The 16,608-nt window shown below is 42.9% G+C and overlaps 1 protein-coding gene across 6 annotated transcripts in view; it reads right to left on the bottom strand.

Moving 5' to 3' along the window:
• Positions 1–16,608, bottom strand: part of LOC140725765 (neprilysin-like) — a 306,429-nt gene that overhangs the window by 106,163 nt on the left and 183,658 nt on the right. For all 6 annotated transcript variants that reach the window (XM_073041648.1, XM_073041645.1, XM_073041644.1 and 3 more), the window contains exon 9: positions 13,241–13,375. In XM_073041648.1, coding sequence (XP_072897749.1) covers positions 13,241–13,375 — 135 coding nt within the window. The remainder of the gene's footprint in view (positions 1–13,240; positions 13,376–16,608) is intronic.

The following is a 16,608-nucleotide window of genomic DNA, read 5'->3' as shown; positions in this document are numbered from 1 at the left end:
GCGTTGGGAGCAAATCCAAGTGCAAGACACAGAAACTGAGATAGTATAAACTGAACTGTGTTTATTGAGAATTACTAGGAAGGCCAGGAATGAGGACACAATGTCAGTATGGATGTAAACACTGGATAACAAACCGGTAAAACCTGGACTTGACTTGGACTCGGACTTAACTCGGACTCGGGACTCAGATCTTGACTTGACTTGGAACTCGGTCTTGACTGGACTGGAAGACAGACTTGGTCGACGAAGAGACAGAATACCTAACTCAGAGCAGCAGCAAATGGCCGGACCCACTCAGCTGGAAAGGACTTGGACAACAAGCAGATGAAACCACACAACGACAGTCCATTCGTATCTTTGCTCGGAGTGGCAGCAAATGACCAGCAAGTCTCAGCCGGCCACCAAAATGACAGAATTGGTACCTTACCCAGAGCAGTGGCAAACGGCCGGCAACTCAGCTGGACACGAATACAACTGAATTTGCTAACCAGCCACAGGCACCGAAGCAACTTAGTGTCCATGATTCTTCGCGGCTCCGATGATGGCCCAGACTTCTCTGCAGCCCGGAGCCTGAATCCGCCAGCCTGGCTTCCAGTAATGGGCTTCTGGTGATGTGTTTCTGGTGACTGGTTTCTTGGGACGAGCTTCTTGGTGTGAGTTTCTGATGATGGTCCAGCAAACAAATAGCTGAACCCTGGAGCTATTTACGTTGCAGGCTCAAAATGAGGATCAGGAACATGGGGAAAAAAATATCTGGAATGTGGAGTCCACGGACCAGACCGAGAACTGGAATGCGGAGTCCATGGAACAGACCGTGACAGAATTCAACTCAACTACAATCTGTAAACTCATGGCTCGGCATATCCCCCACTTCAATATTACCACCAGGCCAGGGGATCAACCCTGGTTCAATGATGAGTGCAAGAGGGATATACCTCCATATGAGGTGTCACCCTGGTAAAGCAACAATACAGGACTACTTGCATGTGAAGCACCATAAGCAGCAAGTACTAGACAGAGCTAAGTGGTCCCACAACCAATGGATCAGATGTAAGCTCTGTAGTTCTGCCACATCCAGCCGTGAATGGTGGTGGTGGACAATCAAACAACTCAATGGAGGAGGAGATTGCACAAATATGCCCATTCTCAATGATAGAGGAGTTCAGCATGCCTGTGCAAAAGATAAGGCTGAGGCATTTGCAGCAGTCTTTAGTCAGAAGTGCCAAGTAGATGATCCAGCTCAGCCTTCTCCAGAAGTCCCCAGCATCCCGGATGTCAGTATGCAGCCAATCTAATTTGTGATATCAAGAAACAGCTCACAGCTCAGGATAACACAAAGGCTAAGGGCCCAGACAAAATCCCGGCAACAGTCCTGAAGATGTGTTCCAGAATTTGTGCCACTAACAAAGCTATTCCAATATAGCTACAATACTGACATCTACCGGGCAATGTGGAAAATTGCCCAGGCATATCCTGTACACATGAAACAGGACAAGTCCAACTCAGCCAATTACTGCCCTATCAGCCTACTCTCAATCATCAGCTAAGTAATGGAAGGGGTTATCAACAGTGCGATCATGCAGCACCTATTCAGCAATAACCTGCTTATGGATGCCCAGTTTGGGTTCTGTCAAGGCTCCTGACCTGTTGCTCCTTGGACCAAAAAGCTAAATAACAGAGGTGAGGTGAGAGTGATAGCCCTCGACATCAAGGCAGCATTTCACTGAGTATAGCATCAAGGTGCCCTAGCTAAAATGGAGTCAATGGAAATTAGGGGAAAACCCTCCGCTGGTTGGAGTTAAACCTGACACAAAGGAAGATGGTTGTGGTGGTTGGAGTTCAATCATCTCATCCTCAGGACATCACTGCAGAAGTTCCTCAGAGAAAAGTCCTAAGACCAACCATCTTCAGCTGCTTCAACAATGACCTTCTTTCCATCATAAGGTCAGAAGTGGGGATGCTTACAGAAGACTGCACAACATTCTGCACCATTCATGACTCCTCAGATAGTGAAGCAGTTCATGCCCAAATGCAGCAGGGCCTGGACAACATCTAGGCTTGGACTGTGAAGTGGCAAGTAACATTTGAGCACGCAAGTGCCAGGTCTCCAACAAGAGAGGATCTAACCATCATCCGTTAACATTCAGTGGCATCACCATCACTGACTCCCCTATTATCAACATCCTGGGGGGTTACCATTAACAGGAAACTTACCTGGTCTAGCCTTCATGGCTACCAGAGCAGATCGAAGGCTAGGAATCCTGTGGCATGTAACTCACCTCCTGACTCCCCAAAGCCTGTCCACCATCTACAAGGTTAAGGTTAGGAGTGTAATGGAATTACTCTCGCCATTCACCTGGATGAGCACAGCTCCATCAACACGTAACAAGCTTGACACCATCCGGTACACCGTGCTTCACAGTGGGGATAGCGTATTTTTGATAAAGTGCATTGTTTGGCTTACACCAAACAGCATTTAGTCTGGTGGCCAAAAAGCTCAATTTTGGTTTCATTAGACCATAGAACCTTCTTCCAGCTGATTAAAGATTATTTGTCACATTTATATTGAAGCATCAAAGCATACAGTGAACATGCATTGTTTGTGTCAATGATCAACACTATCCGAATATGGGCTGGTGGCAAGCCCCCAAGAGTTGCTATGCTTCTGGCAGTAACAGAGCATACCTTTAACTTACTAACCCTAACCTGTACATCTTTTGCACGTGCAAGGAAATTGGAGCACCCAGAGGAAATCCATACAGTTACAGGGAGAATGTACAAACTCCTTACAAAGCTTGGTGGGTATTGAATCCTGACCAGTGGTACTGTAAAGTATGAGACAATCTGCTACACATTCTTCAACAAATGAATGACCAATAAGTCAAGTGCATGGTATTGTTTCCAAGTGCATCCTCACAGGCAGCTCTCTGCATCAGGAAACCCAAGTTCAAGCTGCACTTTTGACATCATCTGATGGTCCCAATGGGCAAGTGAGATGTTGCTGCTCTTTTTGGAAGTTTGTCAGCACATCAGGTCAGGTTTCACTGGGGGAATTGAAGGTGCAGTCTGTTATGTGAAGAAAAGCAGGGACCTGCATCTTCTACCATCAGGGAAAAAATCCAAGAGTTTCAAAACCCACACTTAATGATTTCTTCCCCTCCGTCATTAGATTGCCAAGTAGTTCATGAATTTATGAACACTACCTTGTTATTCCTTCCTTCACACTATTTATTTTTTGCTATTTTTAAATTTACAGTGTACTCCCACTTGTTCAGATACCTTCAAATTAGATATTTCATTAATCCTTTATTATCCAATTTTCCTGCAATGCCTGAGAAAAACATTGTGGACCTGTTCCTTTCTATTAATCCATTGGGCAAAGGCTTAATATCTTTAATTCGTGATAAATTAGTGACCCTAAGGCGTGCCCCCTTTGATAAAATTAGAACGGCTTGGGAGCATGATTTAAATATTTCTTTATCTGATGCGGTTTGGGACTCAATTCTCAAGTCAGTTAATTCAACCTCTCTTTATGCTCGCCACTGTCTTTTACAGTTTAAGGTTGTACATAGGGCTCAAATCTAAATTGTCCCGATTTTACCCTAACATCAGTTCTGTTTGTGACAAGTGTAAAGGTGGCGAGGCTTCTCTTATCCATATGTACTGGACCTGCCCTGGTCTAGAGAAATTTTGGAGAGAAGTTTTCTTAACCGTATCCCATATTCTGAATTGCCACTTAGAACCTAATCCTCTGATTGCTCTTTTTGGTACCTTGCATGAGGCAGATATACTATTGAGTCCAACTAAATGTTGAACATTATCTTTTGCTTCTCTTTTGGCTAGACACTTAATTCTTCTTAGATGGAGAGATGTTGCCCCACCCAGCCATGCTCAATTGCTTAATGATATTACCTCCTGTTTAGACCTTGAAAAAATTCACTACTCACTCCTCAACTTGGACATAAAGTTTCACAAGGTGTGGGGACCTTTTCTTGAATATTTTCATAACTGCTGTTTAGATTAAGTCTTTTTTTTCAGTTACTTTCAGCTTTTTTTCCCTTTTTTTGGTAGTACGCATTATTATTCTTTGTTTTTATTTTCATTTACTGTTTTGGAGGTTTGAATGCTCCGATTAATACTTTTTACATCTTGCAATGGTTGGCCTGGAGTTCTTTTTTCACTGTGGAAGGTGGGGAGGATACTAACTTTATATGATTTTATTTTGGGTGCTCTTTCATCACTGTTTTGAATTATATTATTGGTGTATTTATTTTACACTGTATTAATCTTCATTTTGCTATTGGGTTTTTGCTGCAGTAACTGTAGAAATGCATAAAAAAAGTAAATAAACTAACAGTGTACTTTCCACAAAACAGCACATTTCATATAATGTAAGTCAGTAATAAATCTGATTATAATTCTGCACTTCCCTTGGCTTTCTGCTAAGTTCTACCTTACAACCAGTATAATTAGAAAGAAAACACTTAGAGACATTTCTGAGACTCTTCGGCACATGGTTAAATTAAAAATATGGGTAGATAGAGTTAGATTGATCTTCGAATAGGCTAAAAGTTTGGCACAACATCATGGGCAGAAGAGTCTACACTGTGACGTACTGTCCTGTGTTCTATATTCTATGTATGTTGAGAGGACGTAGGTTTAAGGTGAAAGGGAAATGAATTACTTATTTATTAAAATACAGTGCAGAATAAGCCTTTTTGGCCCTTTGAGCTGCATTGCCCAGCAACCCCCGATTTAACCCTAGTCTAAGCATGGGGCAATTTACAATGACCAATGAACCTACCGACCGGTATGTCTTTGAACTGTGGAAGAAAGCTGAGGCACTCAGAAGAAACATTGGGAAAATGAACAAACACCTTCCAGACAGTGGCAGGAATTGTACCCAAGTTACCTGTACAGACCATGCTACTGTCCCACCCCACAAGGAACATGAGGAACAAAATGTTCTTACCACAGGGAGTGGCACAGTAGAACATAGAACAGCAGAGCATAGGAATAGGCTCTTTGGCCCACAAGTTTGCACTGAACTAATTATATTAATAATCAAATGGCAAGTTGCATTCATTCCTTCTGCTTAGACAACATCCATATTCTTCCATTTCTGCACATTCATGGATTAAGCTGTCACAGGAGGTGGTTGAGATGGGTATTGAATCCTGACAAGAGGTGCTGTACAACAGTGGTACTAACAACATTTTAAAGGCATTTAGGCAGGTAAGGCACTGTTGGGTCTGCTTTCTAATGAGAAGAGCATGTATAAGGAGAAGAGCAGGGGGCCAAATCAGTTTTGCTAAGCAACACCAAAAGGTACATTGTTTCCCTTTGAAAATTGGTCTGAAAACCACACTTAATGATTCAGGCCAGAAGTTTTTCTCTGAGTTACAAGAGCGAAACCAGTTAAGGGCACCATCGGAGGGGCCAACACAGTTCTCAAGGCGATCTAAGAGAATGTTGTGGTCAATTGTGTCAAAGACAGTACTTAGAAGTAAGAGAATTGGAACTGACATTCTGTTGGCTTCAAGTGCTGAGCCTATGGTCGTTGACCATCTTGGTAAGGGCAGTCTCCATGCTGTGATTTGATCTAAAGCATGACTGAAACTTTTATAGAATATTGTTCTCATTCAGAAAATTGTTGAGTTGGTTGAAAAAAGTATTTCTGAAGAACCTTGCCCAGGAAGGGAAGATTTGATAAAGGCCTGTAGCTAGCTCAGTCCTCATTATCGAGGCTTGGATTGGGCCACAATTTTGAAAGCTTCTGGAAAACTCCAGTTTCAGGGAATGTATTAATAGTTTTTTGAACAAAACTGAAAACTATTAAAAAGCTGTTAAAAAGGGCACTAGGGGCAGGGTTGAGTCAGCAAGTAGATGGTTTACTTTTTGTTACATTCTTATACAGTTCTGAATCAGAAATACTTGTAAATTTTGAAGTGTTTCATCATCATGAAGTGTCTCGAGAGCCTCGTCATGAAGCATATCAAGACCCTGCTGCCCCCCTCACTGGACCCCCTGCAGTTTGCGTACTGTCCTAACCACTCAACAGATGACACCATTGTCATCACCCTCCACCTGGCCCTAACCCACCTGGACAAAAGACACATAAGTTCAGATGCTGTTCATAGACTTCAGTTCAGCATTCAACACAATCATCCCTCAGAAACTGATTGGAAAGCTGAGCCTACTGGGCCTGAACACCTCCCTCTGCAACTGGATCCTAGACTTCCTGACTGGGAGACCTCAGTTAGTCCGGATCGGGAGCAGCATCTCCAACACCATCACACTGAGCACGGGGGCCCTCCAGGGCTGTGTGCTCAGTCCACTGCTGTTCACTCTGCTGACCCATGACTGTGCTGCAACACACAGCTCGAACCACATCATCAAGTTCGCCGATGACACAACTATGGTGGGTCTCATCAGCAAGAACAACGAGTCAGCTTACAGAGAGGAGGTGCAGCGGCTAACGGACTGGTGCAGAGCCAACAACCTGTCTCTGAATGTGAACAAAAGAGATGGTTGTCGACTTCAGGAGGGCACGGAGCGACCACTCCCAGCTGAATATCAACGGCTCCTCGGTAGAGGTCGTTAAAAGCACCAAATTTCTTGGTGTTCACCTAGTGGAGAATCTCACCTGGTCCCTCAACATCAGCTCCATAGCAAAGAAAGCCCAGCAGCATCCCTACTTTCTGCGAAGGCTGAGGAAAGTCCATCTCCCACCCCCAATCCTCATCACATTCTACAGGGGTTGTATTGAGAGCACCCTGAGCAGCTGCATCAATGCCTGGTTCGGAAATTGCACCATCTCGGATTCCAAGACCCTGCAGCGGGTAGTGAGGTCAGCTGAGAAGATCATCAGGGTCTCTCTTCCCGCCATCACAGACATTTACACTACACTCCGCAAAGCAAACAGCATTATGAAGGACCCCACGCACCCCTCATACAATCTCTTCTCCCTCCTGCCATCTGGGAAAAGGCACCAAAGTATTCGGGCTCTCACGACCAGACTATGTAACAGTTTCTTCCCCCAAGCTATCAGACTCCTCAATACCCAGCACCTGGCCTGACACCTTGCCCAATTGTACTGTTTATTATTTATTGTAATGCCTGCACTGTTCTGTGCATTTTATGCAGTCCTGGGTAGGTCTGTAGACCTGTTGTTGTGTGTTTTTTTTTTCTCTGTGTTGTTTTTACATAGTTCAGTCTAGTTTTTGTAATGTGTCATGTAACACTATGGTCCTGAAAAATGTTGTCTCATTTTTACTATGTACAGCAGTTATGGTCAAAATGACAATAAAAGTGACTTGACTTGACTTGACTAAATTTTGATATGATTGCATATTTTTACAAGGTTGGCTGTAGAGGTTAGCAGTAGCTGTGTCAGTAGCTATGGCTATACTCTCCCTATTAGAAATTATTCTGTTAATAAAAAGAACTGTGAAATCCTCACATTTCGAACCAGATGTTTGACTAAGGACATTATAATTTGGATGTAAGACCATCAGATCATAAGAAGATAAGTTCATAAGACAGAAAGGCTGAATTAACCCATTCAACCGGTTGAAACCAATCCCCCACTTCTCATGGCTAATTTATCTTCCCTCTCAACTCTATTCCCCATGCTATCGCCCCATAACCTTTGATGTCCTCACTAATCAAGAATCTGTCAACCGCTGCTTTAAATATACCCAATACCTTGGCCTTCACAGATATCTGTGACAATGAATTCCACAGGTTCACTACCCTCTGGCTAGAGAAACTCGTCCTCTTCCCTGTTCTAACTGAATATCCTTGTATTCTGAAGCTGTGCCCTCTGGTCCTGGACTCCCTCACTATAGGAAACATCCTTTCCACATCCAATCAATCTAGGCCTTTCAATGTTCGATAGGGTTCAATGAGATCCCCCTTCATTCTTCTAAATTCCCATGATTAGTCCCAAAGCCACTTTCTGTTCCTCATACATTAACCTTTTCTTTCTCAAGATCATTTTTGTGAACCTCCTCTGGATGCTCTCTGATTGCAGCATATCCTTTCTCAGATAAGGGGCCAAAAACTGCTCACAATACTCCGTGCAGTCTGACTAATGCTTTATAAAGGCTCAGCATCAGAATCGTGGCTAACTGAGGTCAGGACTGAACCCAGTTCATCGAAGCTGTGACACAGCAACGCCACCCCACTGCACTACTGTCAGTGACAGTTCTTCCCGACTGAATGAGAGTCTACCATAAAAATCAGTTTACCAGCAATTGGTTCTACAGAGATTACACAAGCTGGCCTCATCATGACAGTAGAGGAGGCAATCAAACAACCTGTTGGAATGGGATTGGGGAGTTGAACTGAAATGGGTGGCCAGCAGGAGATCGCCCCTTTAGCAATGGACAGAGTGAAGGTGCATGACCGACTGCTACCCAAAACTGAGTCGTGTCTCACTGATGTAGAGAAACCCATTACAGAACCATCGGATACAGTAGATGGTCCCATTAGACTCCCAAGTGTCACCTCACCTGCATAGACTGTTTGGGTCCCTGAATGGTGGTAGGGTGGACGTATAGGGGCAAGTGTCCACTTTTCTAACTCTCTAAATATTTTCAGCATTATTAACCTATAAACAGTTCAGCATGGATTGGATGGGCTGAAGGGCCAGTTTTGCACTGTGGTACTCTATGCTATATGACCCTGGTCTTTTGTGACTGAGGCTCTTTAAGGTTGTTATAGGCCGGGGTAGTACTAGGGATAAACTCCTACTACCTATTAAATCCTCCCAGTGGCGTGTGCCTTAAACAGCCACTGACAACCAAGTCCAGCTCCTGGTCTTTACATAGCTTAGCTACTAAGCCTGGTGGAACCATCTCTACTGACAGGAGAAGGGCAAAGGCAGGTTACTGGTGCCTTAAAACCAGTTGCTTTGGGCAAATGGGGCTCGTCGGCTGTGGTTGGCCGCTCATCTACGAGAAGGAAACCTCTGATCTGAAATCTCCACTGCCTTGCAGCTATACCCACTCATGGGGAAGGCTTCGGGAATAAACCCCAAGGAAAAGTCCTGAGCTGGAGTCCCTAAGACAGTCCTACGTTGAGTTCAATACTGACTGGCAACTCCTGCAATGCCGCTGGTGCCAAACTGTCCTGGCTTGCAATCTCAACAACTAGGATGCAACTGAACTGTGGTCAGCCCCAACCAATAGAGCAGTACAAATTCTATGACCAAGTGCTCTGCGATTCTATTTCCCTAATCCTATGAAACCTCCATTGTACACCTTCCATATGACTCAAAACCTTTTACATTGTATGTAATGAAACACCCTAGTAAAGGTTTCACTTCTAACAGTGTTTGGGTAACTGTTAGAGATAAGGGATGCTTAGGAAAGTGGGCCATCTAATCAAGAGAGAAGGCTGGCGGAGCGGGTTTTTTGTGTCTGACACCAGTGAGAGTCTTTCCCTTTGTTTGGGGGAGATGAAAAGAGAAGATGCTGAAGTAAACCGGTTGTAGGATTCGATCCAGTGGGGACCGTGATCCAATGGAACCAATGTGCAAGAGTCTACTAGGGATCAGTGAATATGACTTCCGGAAGATTTGAGCTCCAACCAGTGCACATTTGACTGTTTAATTATAATGTGCCCTTTATTTTCTTTTCTCTACGAACTCTTTAGTTAAGTTACTATTCATAAATATATTTCTTTTAATTATACTACATTTAATTGTACGTTGTGTATGATCTGTGATTTCCTGTGATGAGCTGTAACAAGGCAGCAAATCACACAAACTGGGGCTTGGGTGGGTGAGACATTCCAATCTCACAGATTTGGTGAGACTGGAGTGTGTATACCCTAGATGTACGAGGCCAGGGACTGGTGGTTTCTCAGCGCTGAGTTGGGAGACTGTCAACGAGGGCTAACGTGACATTTACTAAGATGTCTGGGAAGAAAGGGGGTTTCAGTAGGAATTGGGAACTCTAACTGAAGCCATAAAAAACATTGGTTAGACTGCACATTGGGTGCTGTGTAGAGTTCCAGGTGTCACATTAAAGGAAGTTTGTGACTGCAACAGAGAGAGCCCAGAAGTGATTTACCAGGACTTTGTCTGGAACTGAGGGTTCTAGCTAAGAAGCAGTGTTTGGATAGGCTGGGTTTAGTCTGACTGCAATGTGGGAGGATAAGGAATGTCTTTATAGAAGTTTGTGGAATTCTGAGGCGTATAGAAAGGGTAGGTTGACAAAATCTATTTCCGAAGGCAGCGTAGTCTCAGAATAGGACTAATATTTCATAGAATAATGCATTTAGTCACACAATATCTGTGACCATGACTTGATAGACCTTGAGGGCACAGTAAAAGGGAAGAAATGTAAAGGACCATAAGATATAGGAGCAGAATTAGCCAGTTGGCCCTTCATCTACTCTGCCATTCAATCATGGCTGATATTCCTATTAAACCTATTTTTCTGCCTTCTCCCTCTTACCAATCAAGAACCAGGAATCTACCATTCTCAGTCTGAGTGGTAAATTTTTCACACAGAGGGTGCTAAATATCTGTAATGAGCTGCCTGAGAATGAGGCAGATATAGTTACAATGCTTAAAAGGTGTTTGGTTAGGTACTTGGAAAGGAAAGGTATAGAGACACAGATCTAAATCTAGGAAATGAGATTTGTGTGGATTGGCATTATGGGAGTCATGGACAAAGTGTATTGAAAGGATCTATTTCTGTGCTGATCATTCTATAAAATAGTGACAAAGATATGGCACTTAAGTATATTAAATGCAATTAATGGTAGGCAAATGCTCTGCCTGTGACTGCAAGAAACTGCAGAAGAGCTGTGGACACAGTTCAGCACAAGAACCAACCTCTATGGACTCTCTCTACACTTCTTGCTGCCTCAGTAAAGTAGCCAACATAGTCAAAGGCCCCATTCCTGAATATTCTCTCAACTCCACTGGGCAGAAGATACAAAAGCCTGATAGCATGTACCATCAGGCTCAAGGACAGCTTCTATCCCACTGTTATCAGACTCTTGAATGGACCTCTTGTACAATAAGATGGACTCTTGGCCTTTTAATCTACCCTGTTACGATCTTGCACCTTATTGTTTACCTGCACTGCACTTTCTTTGTAGCTGTTACACTTTATTCTGCGTTGTTGTTGTTTTACATTGTTCTACCTTAATGCACCGTGCAATGATTTGATCTGTGTATACAATACACAAGACAAGCGTTTCACCCTTGGTAATTGTGATAATAATAAACCAATATTTAGACCAAAAACTTTAATACATTCTTGGATATTAAAACATGGCAGACAGATTTCTTCCATAATGAAGATACATTTAATGCCGTACTTGAAGGAGCCGATGAAAGAGCATCAACTTCCTGATATCAGCGTTATGATGGAACTCTCAGCGGCATGGTGTACTATTGACAAATGATGATTTGTTGAATCAAATGAACTTTGTCAACAAGCCTGTTTGAAGCACTCAATTGGTATGCAGACCTGAATCCTATGATCCCAAAGCTGGGAATCTGGGTACATATGAATTGTAAAGCTCGGAACAGAGACCAGAGAAATTCAGACTGTAGACTACAGAGGTTCAGAACATGGACTTGAGACATTTGGAACATAGACCCTTGTTTTGTAGACTTGAGAAACTCAGACCGTGGATTTGAGAACAGATGGCATTCTCACCTAAAGCCAACCGATATCAAAACACTGCTGTTCAGCCTCTGCCGTGTTCATTATTTGGCGGAGTACTTCTATCATGATGTGCGCTAGCAATATTAGAACCAAGTGTGGAGGAAAGGCAAACTAATGTAGAGATGGCAATGAGCGTTTATTCATAATAATTCCAAAAGAACATTGGTGGCTCAGCCAAGCGACACTGTGAGAAGTAGCATCTTCTAAACTAGGACCCCATGATTAGCGTTAATCAGACATCCACTTAAATAATACAAGTAAAACAGAATTCCTGAGGCTATCAAAATAAACTTAACAAGCTTAAACAGAAAGCACCAGGAGACTGCATTAAAAAGAGTAAACTGCTTGAGAAAAACAATGATTAAACAATTAATGGCTCTCATTAAACAACATTTAACCATTTCAGCTGCTCTATAAACCTTGGAGGCCCATGGTTTCTGACTCCCCACACAGGCCCAAAGAGCTCATTACTCTATCCTGTTTTTGGAAAACTGGAATGGTCCTCTTCTCCAAGAGCTTTGAACTGTTGACATCAGAATCTACTTCAGTATGGCCCTTGCATCTCACTGCACTTTCCCTACAACTGCAATGCTATGTTTTGTATTCTGTTATTGCTTTTCACTTTGTGGTACTGTGAACTTATTACAGTAATCTTTTATGTGCTGCATTGCATCGCTGCCACGAGACAACAAATTAAAAGACATGTCCGTGCTAATAAATCTGATTCTGCTTCTGATGATAAATTTAATATACTCCCAATGTGGCCTCCTCCACTTTGGCGAGACCTGTCATAAATTGGGGGACCGCTTCATCAAGCACCTCCACTCCATCCTGGCGGCTAAACATTATAATTCCAATTCACATTCCCATTCCGACATATCTGTTCATGGCCTCCTCTTGTGCCAAGATGAGGCCACCCTCAAGGTAGAGGAGCAACACCTTATTTTCTGTCCGGGTAGCTTCTACCTGATGGCATGAATATCAATTTTTCCTTCCAACAACAAAAAAAATTCTCTCTCCCTCCCCTCTTCATCTATTCCTCTATCTGGCCTCTTACCTCCTTCCCCTGGGTCCCCTCCTCTTTCCCTTTCACCTATGGTCCACGCTGCTCTCCAATCAGATTTTTTTCTCCTTCTGCCCTTGACCTTTCACACCCACCTGGCTTCACCTGTCACCTTCCAGCTAGTCTCCTTCCCCTCGCCCACTTAAGGGAAGTGATGGGCAGGTGCAGAGAAGAGAAGGAGTTAGCATTATCAGGTATCAGACCAAAACATCAGTTCTTTTCATTTCAATACATGCTGCCTGACCTGCTGATTTCCTCACGTACTTTGTGTGTTTTATTCTGAATTTCCAGCATCTGCAGAATCTGTTATGTGTTCTCAATTTAGGCTTTTTTTTGGGGAATGCAAATTATTTGACGCAGTGCACCTGTGATACTGCTGCAAGTAATTTTTTCCTTACACCTATCCCTACATGTGCTAGTGTACATGACAATAAACTTCACTTGACTTGTGAAGAAGCCATTGGCTGAAAACAATTAGACTTACGTTAACAATCTCTGTCTCCAGCTGCATGACAATTTCCATCTCCCTTTTGATTTCAGAGTCATTCACCTTCAGACCTTTATCCTTTCTGATTAAGCTGGCGACATCGCGCATGAACATGGTGTAAGCTTTGCATCCCTGTGTAAAAGTAAATCAAAAATTAAATGTGGCATCCTCTTCAGAAATCACTAGATTAGTTGGTAAACTCTCAAACCATAAGACATAGGAGCAGAATTAGGCCATTCAGCCCATCCAATATGTTCAGCTATTCCATCATGGCTGATTAATTATCGCTCTCAACCCCATTCTCCTGCCTTCTCCCTGTAACCCTTTGACACCCTTACTAATCAAGGACCTATCAACCTCCACTTTAAATATACCCAATGACTTGGCCTCTACAGATATCGGGCAATGAATTCCACAGATTCACCACCTTCTGACTGAAGATATTCCTCCTCACTTCTGTTCTGAAGAAATGCCATTCTATTCTGAGACCGTGTCCTCTGTCCTAGACTCCCTCACCATAAGAAGCATCATCTCCATGCCCAATCTATGCTTTCAATATTTGATACATTTCAACGTCTGGAGAAAAATCTAATCAGTCTTTCTGAAAATGGAAGCCTCTGAGCTTTGGCATCATTTTAGTAAATTCTTCTTTAACACATTCCCCAAGGTCCTTGAACTCTTATAAAATGCTTTCCTCCCAAGCGACTACCATAGTATATTGAACATGTGCCTATCAAAGAGTCTCTTAAATCTCCCTAACGTATCTGCCTCTAATTCCTAGTGTGGCAGAGCATTCCACATATTCATGCATTTTATTCTGCAAACAAAGATGCACCTCTGACATCCCCCGCTATACTTTCACCCAATCACCTTCGAATTACATTCTCGTATTAGCAATTTTTGCATTGATATAAAAGTGCTGAGTGGCCACAACTCTGCAGCTTACACAGAACATTACAGGACAGTACACTCCCTTCAGCCAATATCTCTTTAACCTACTCTGTGATCAATCCAATCCTTCCCTCCCTTCCATTGTTCTTTCATCCATATGGTAACCTACAAGCTTCTTAAATGTCCCTAATATATTTGCCTCTACCATCAACCCTGACAATACATACCATGCACATAACCCTGTCTGTGTATTCTGTGGATGTGAACACCCGGATGGTATGTTGCCTCCCAGGTGCCAGGGTCAGGGACATCTCCGAAATACTGTGGGCATGATCTGAGTGGGAGGGGGAGCAGCCAAATATCTTGGTACATATTGGTGCCAATGACATAAGAAGAAAGGAAATTAGGTCTCAGAGAGAGAATTTGGAGAGCTGGACAGAACAATGAGAAGCAGGACCTCCAGGGCAGTAATTTCTGCACTACTACTTGTGCCATATGCCATTGAGGGTTAAAACAGGATGATTTGGCAGGTTAAGAAGCAGGTGCAGGGGGCAGGGTTTCAGATTCTTGGATCATTTAGATCTCTTCTGGAGGAATTATGACCTGTACAAAAGGGATGGGTTGTATCTAAACCCAAAGAGGACCAATATTCTCGCAGGCAGGTTTGTTAGAGCTGCTGGGGAGAGTTTAAACTTATTGGGCAAGAGGATGGGAAACAGAGTGAGGGACTCAGGTTAGGACAGATGGTTTAAAAAAAAAACCAAAGATAGCATTCAGTCTGGCTGTCAGGAAGAGCAGTCAGCTAAAGAAAAAAATCAAAATTTCAGCCAGCAGGATAAGTATCACTGCATTAAGGATGCAGAATCATAAATGGTAACAAATACAGTATGCAAAGTGTTATATCTCAATGCATTAGGTACAAGAAATAAGGTGGATGATCTTGTGCTCTTCTACACATTGTCAAGTATGATGTTGTGGCCTTCACTGAATCATGGTTGATGGATGGTTATAGTTGGGAGCTGAATTCCAAAGTTACACATTGTATTGGAGGGATAGGAAGGTAGGCAAAGGGGGCCATGTGGTTCACTGGTAAAGAATGGCATCAAATCATTAGAAAGATGTGACATAGGATTGGAAGATGTGGAATCCTTGTGAGTTGAGTAAAGAAACTGCAAGGGTGAAAGGACCCTAATGTAGTTATATGTAGCCCTCCCAACAGTGGCTGGGAGGTGGACCACAGGTTACAACAGGTAATAGAAAAGGTGTGTCAAAAGGGCAATGTTATTAGTCATGGAAGATATTAACATGCAAGTCGACTGGGAAAATCAGGTTGGTAATGGATCTCAAGAGAGTGAGTTTTTTAAATGCCTAAGAGAGAGGGTGAAAGTAGACTGCTGTAGCAGAATTTCAGTGGAGTATAACCATATAACAATTACAGCACGGAAACAGGCCATCACAGCCCGTCTAGTCCATGCCAAAAGCTTACTCTCACCTAGTCCCACTGGCCCGCACTCAGCCCATAACTCTCCATTACTTTCCTGTCCATATACCTATCCAATTTTACTTTAAATGACAATACCGAACCTGCCTCTACCACTTCTACTGGAAGCTCATTCCACACAGCTACCACTCTGAGTAAAGAAATTCCCTCTCGTGTTACCCTTAAACTTTTGCCCCCTAACTCTCAACTCATGTCCTCTTGCTTCAATCTCCCCTACTCTCAATGGAAAAAGCCTATCCATGTCAACTCTATCTATCCCCCTCATAATTTTAAATACCTCTATCAAGTCCCCCCTCAACTTTCTATGCTCCAAAGAATAAAGACCTAACTTGTTCAACCTTTCCCTGTAACTTAGGTGCTGAAACCCAGGTAACATTCTAGTAAATCTTCTCTGCGCTCTCTCTATTTTGTTGACATCTTTCCTATAATTCAGTGACCAAAACTGTACACAATACTCCAAATTCGGCCTTACCAATGCCTTGTACAATTTAAAAATTACATCCCAACTCCTATACTCAATCCTCTGATTTATAAAGGCCAACATACCAAAAGCTTTCTTCACCACCCGATCCACATGAGATTCCACCTTCAGGCAAACAATGCACCATTATTCTTAGATCACTCTGTTCTACTGCATTCTTCAATGCTCTACCATTTACCATGTATGTCCTATTTGGATTATTCCTACCAAAATGTAGCACCTCACAATTATCAGCATTAAACTCCATCTGCCCTCGTTCAGCCCACTCTTCTAACTGGCCTAAATCTTTCTGCAAGCTTTGAAAACCTACTTCATTATCCACAACACCACCTACCTTAGTATCATTTGCATACTTACTAATCCAATTTACCACCCCATCATCCAGATCATCAATGTATATGACAAACATTGGACCCAGTACAGATCCCTGAGGCATACCACTAGTCACTGGCCTCCAACCTGACAAACAGTTATCCACCACTACTCTCTGGC

This window comes from Hemitrygon akajei, chromosome 3, assembly GCF_048418815.1.
Source record: "Hemitrygon akajei chromosome 3, sHemAka1.3, whole genome shotgun sequence".
Lineage (NCBI taxonomy): Eukaryota > Metazoa > Chordata > Chondrichthyes > Myliobatiformes > Dasyatidae > Hemitrygon > Hemitrygon akajei.
This window is presented reverse-complemented; position numbering and strand designations above follow the sequence as displayed.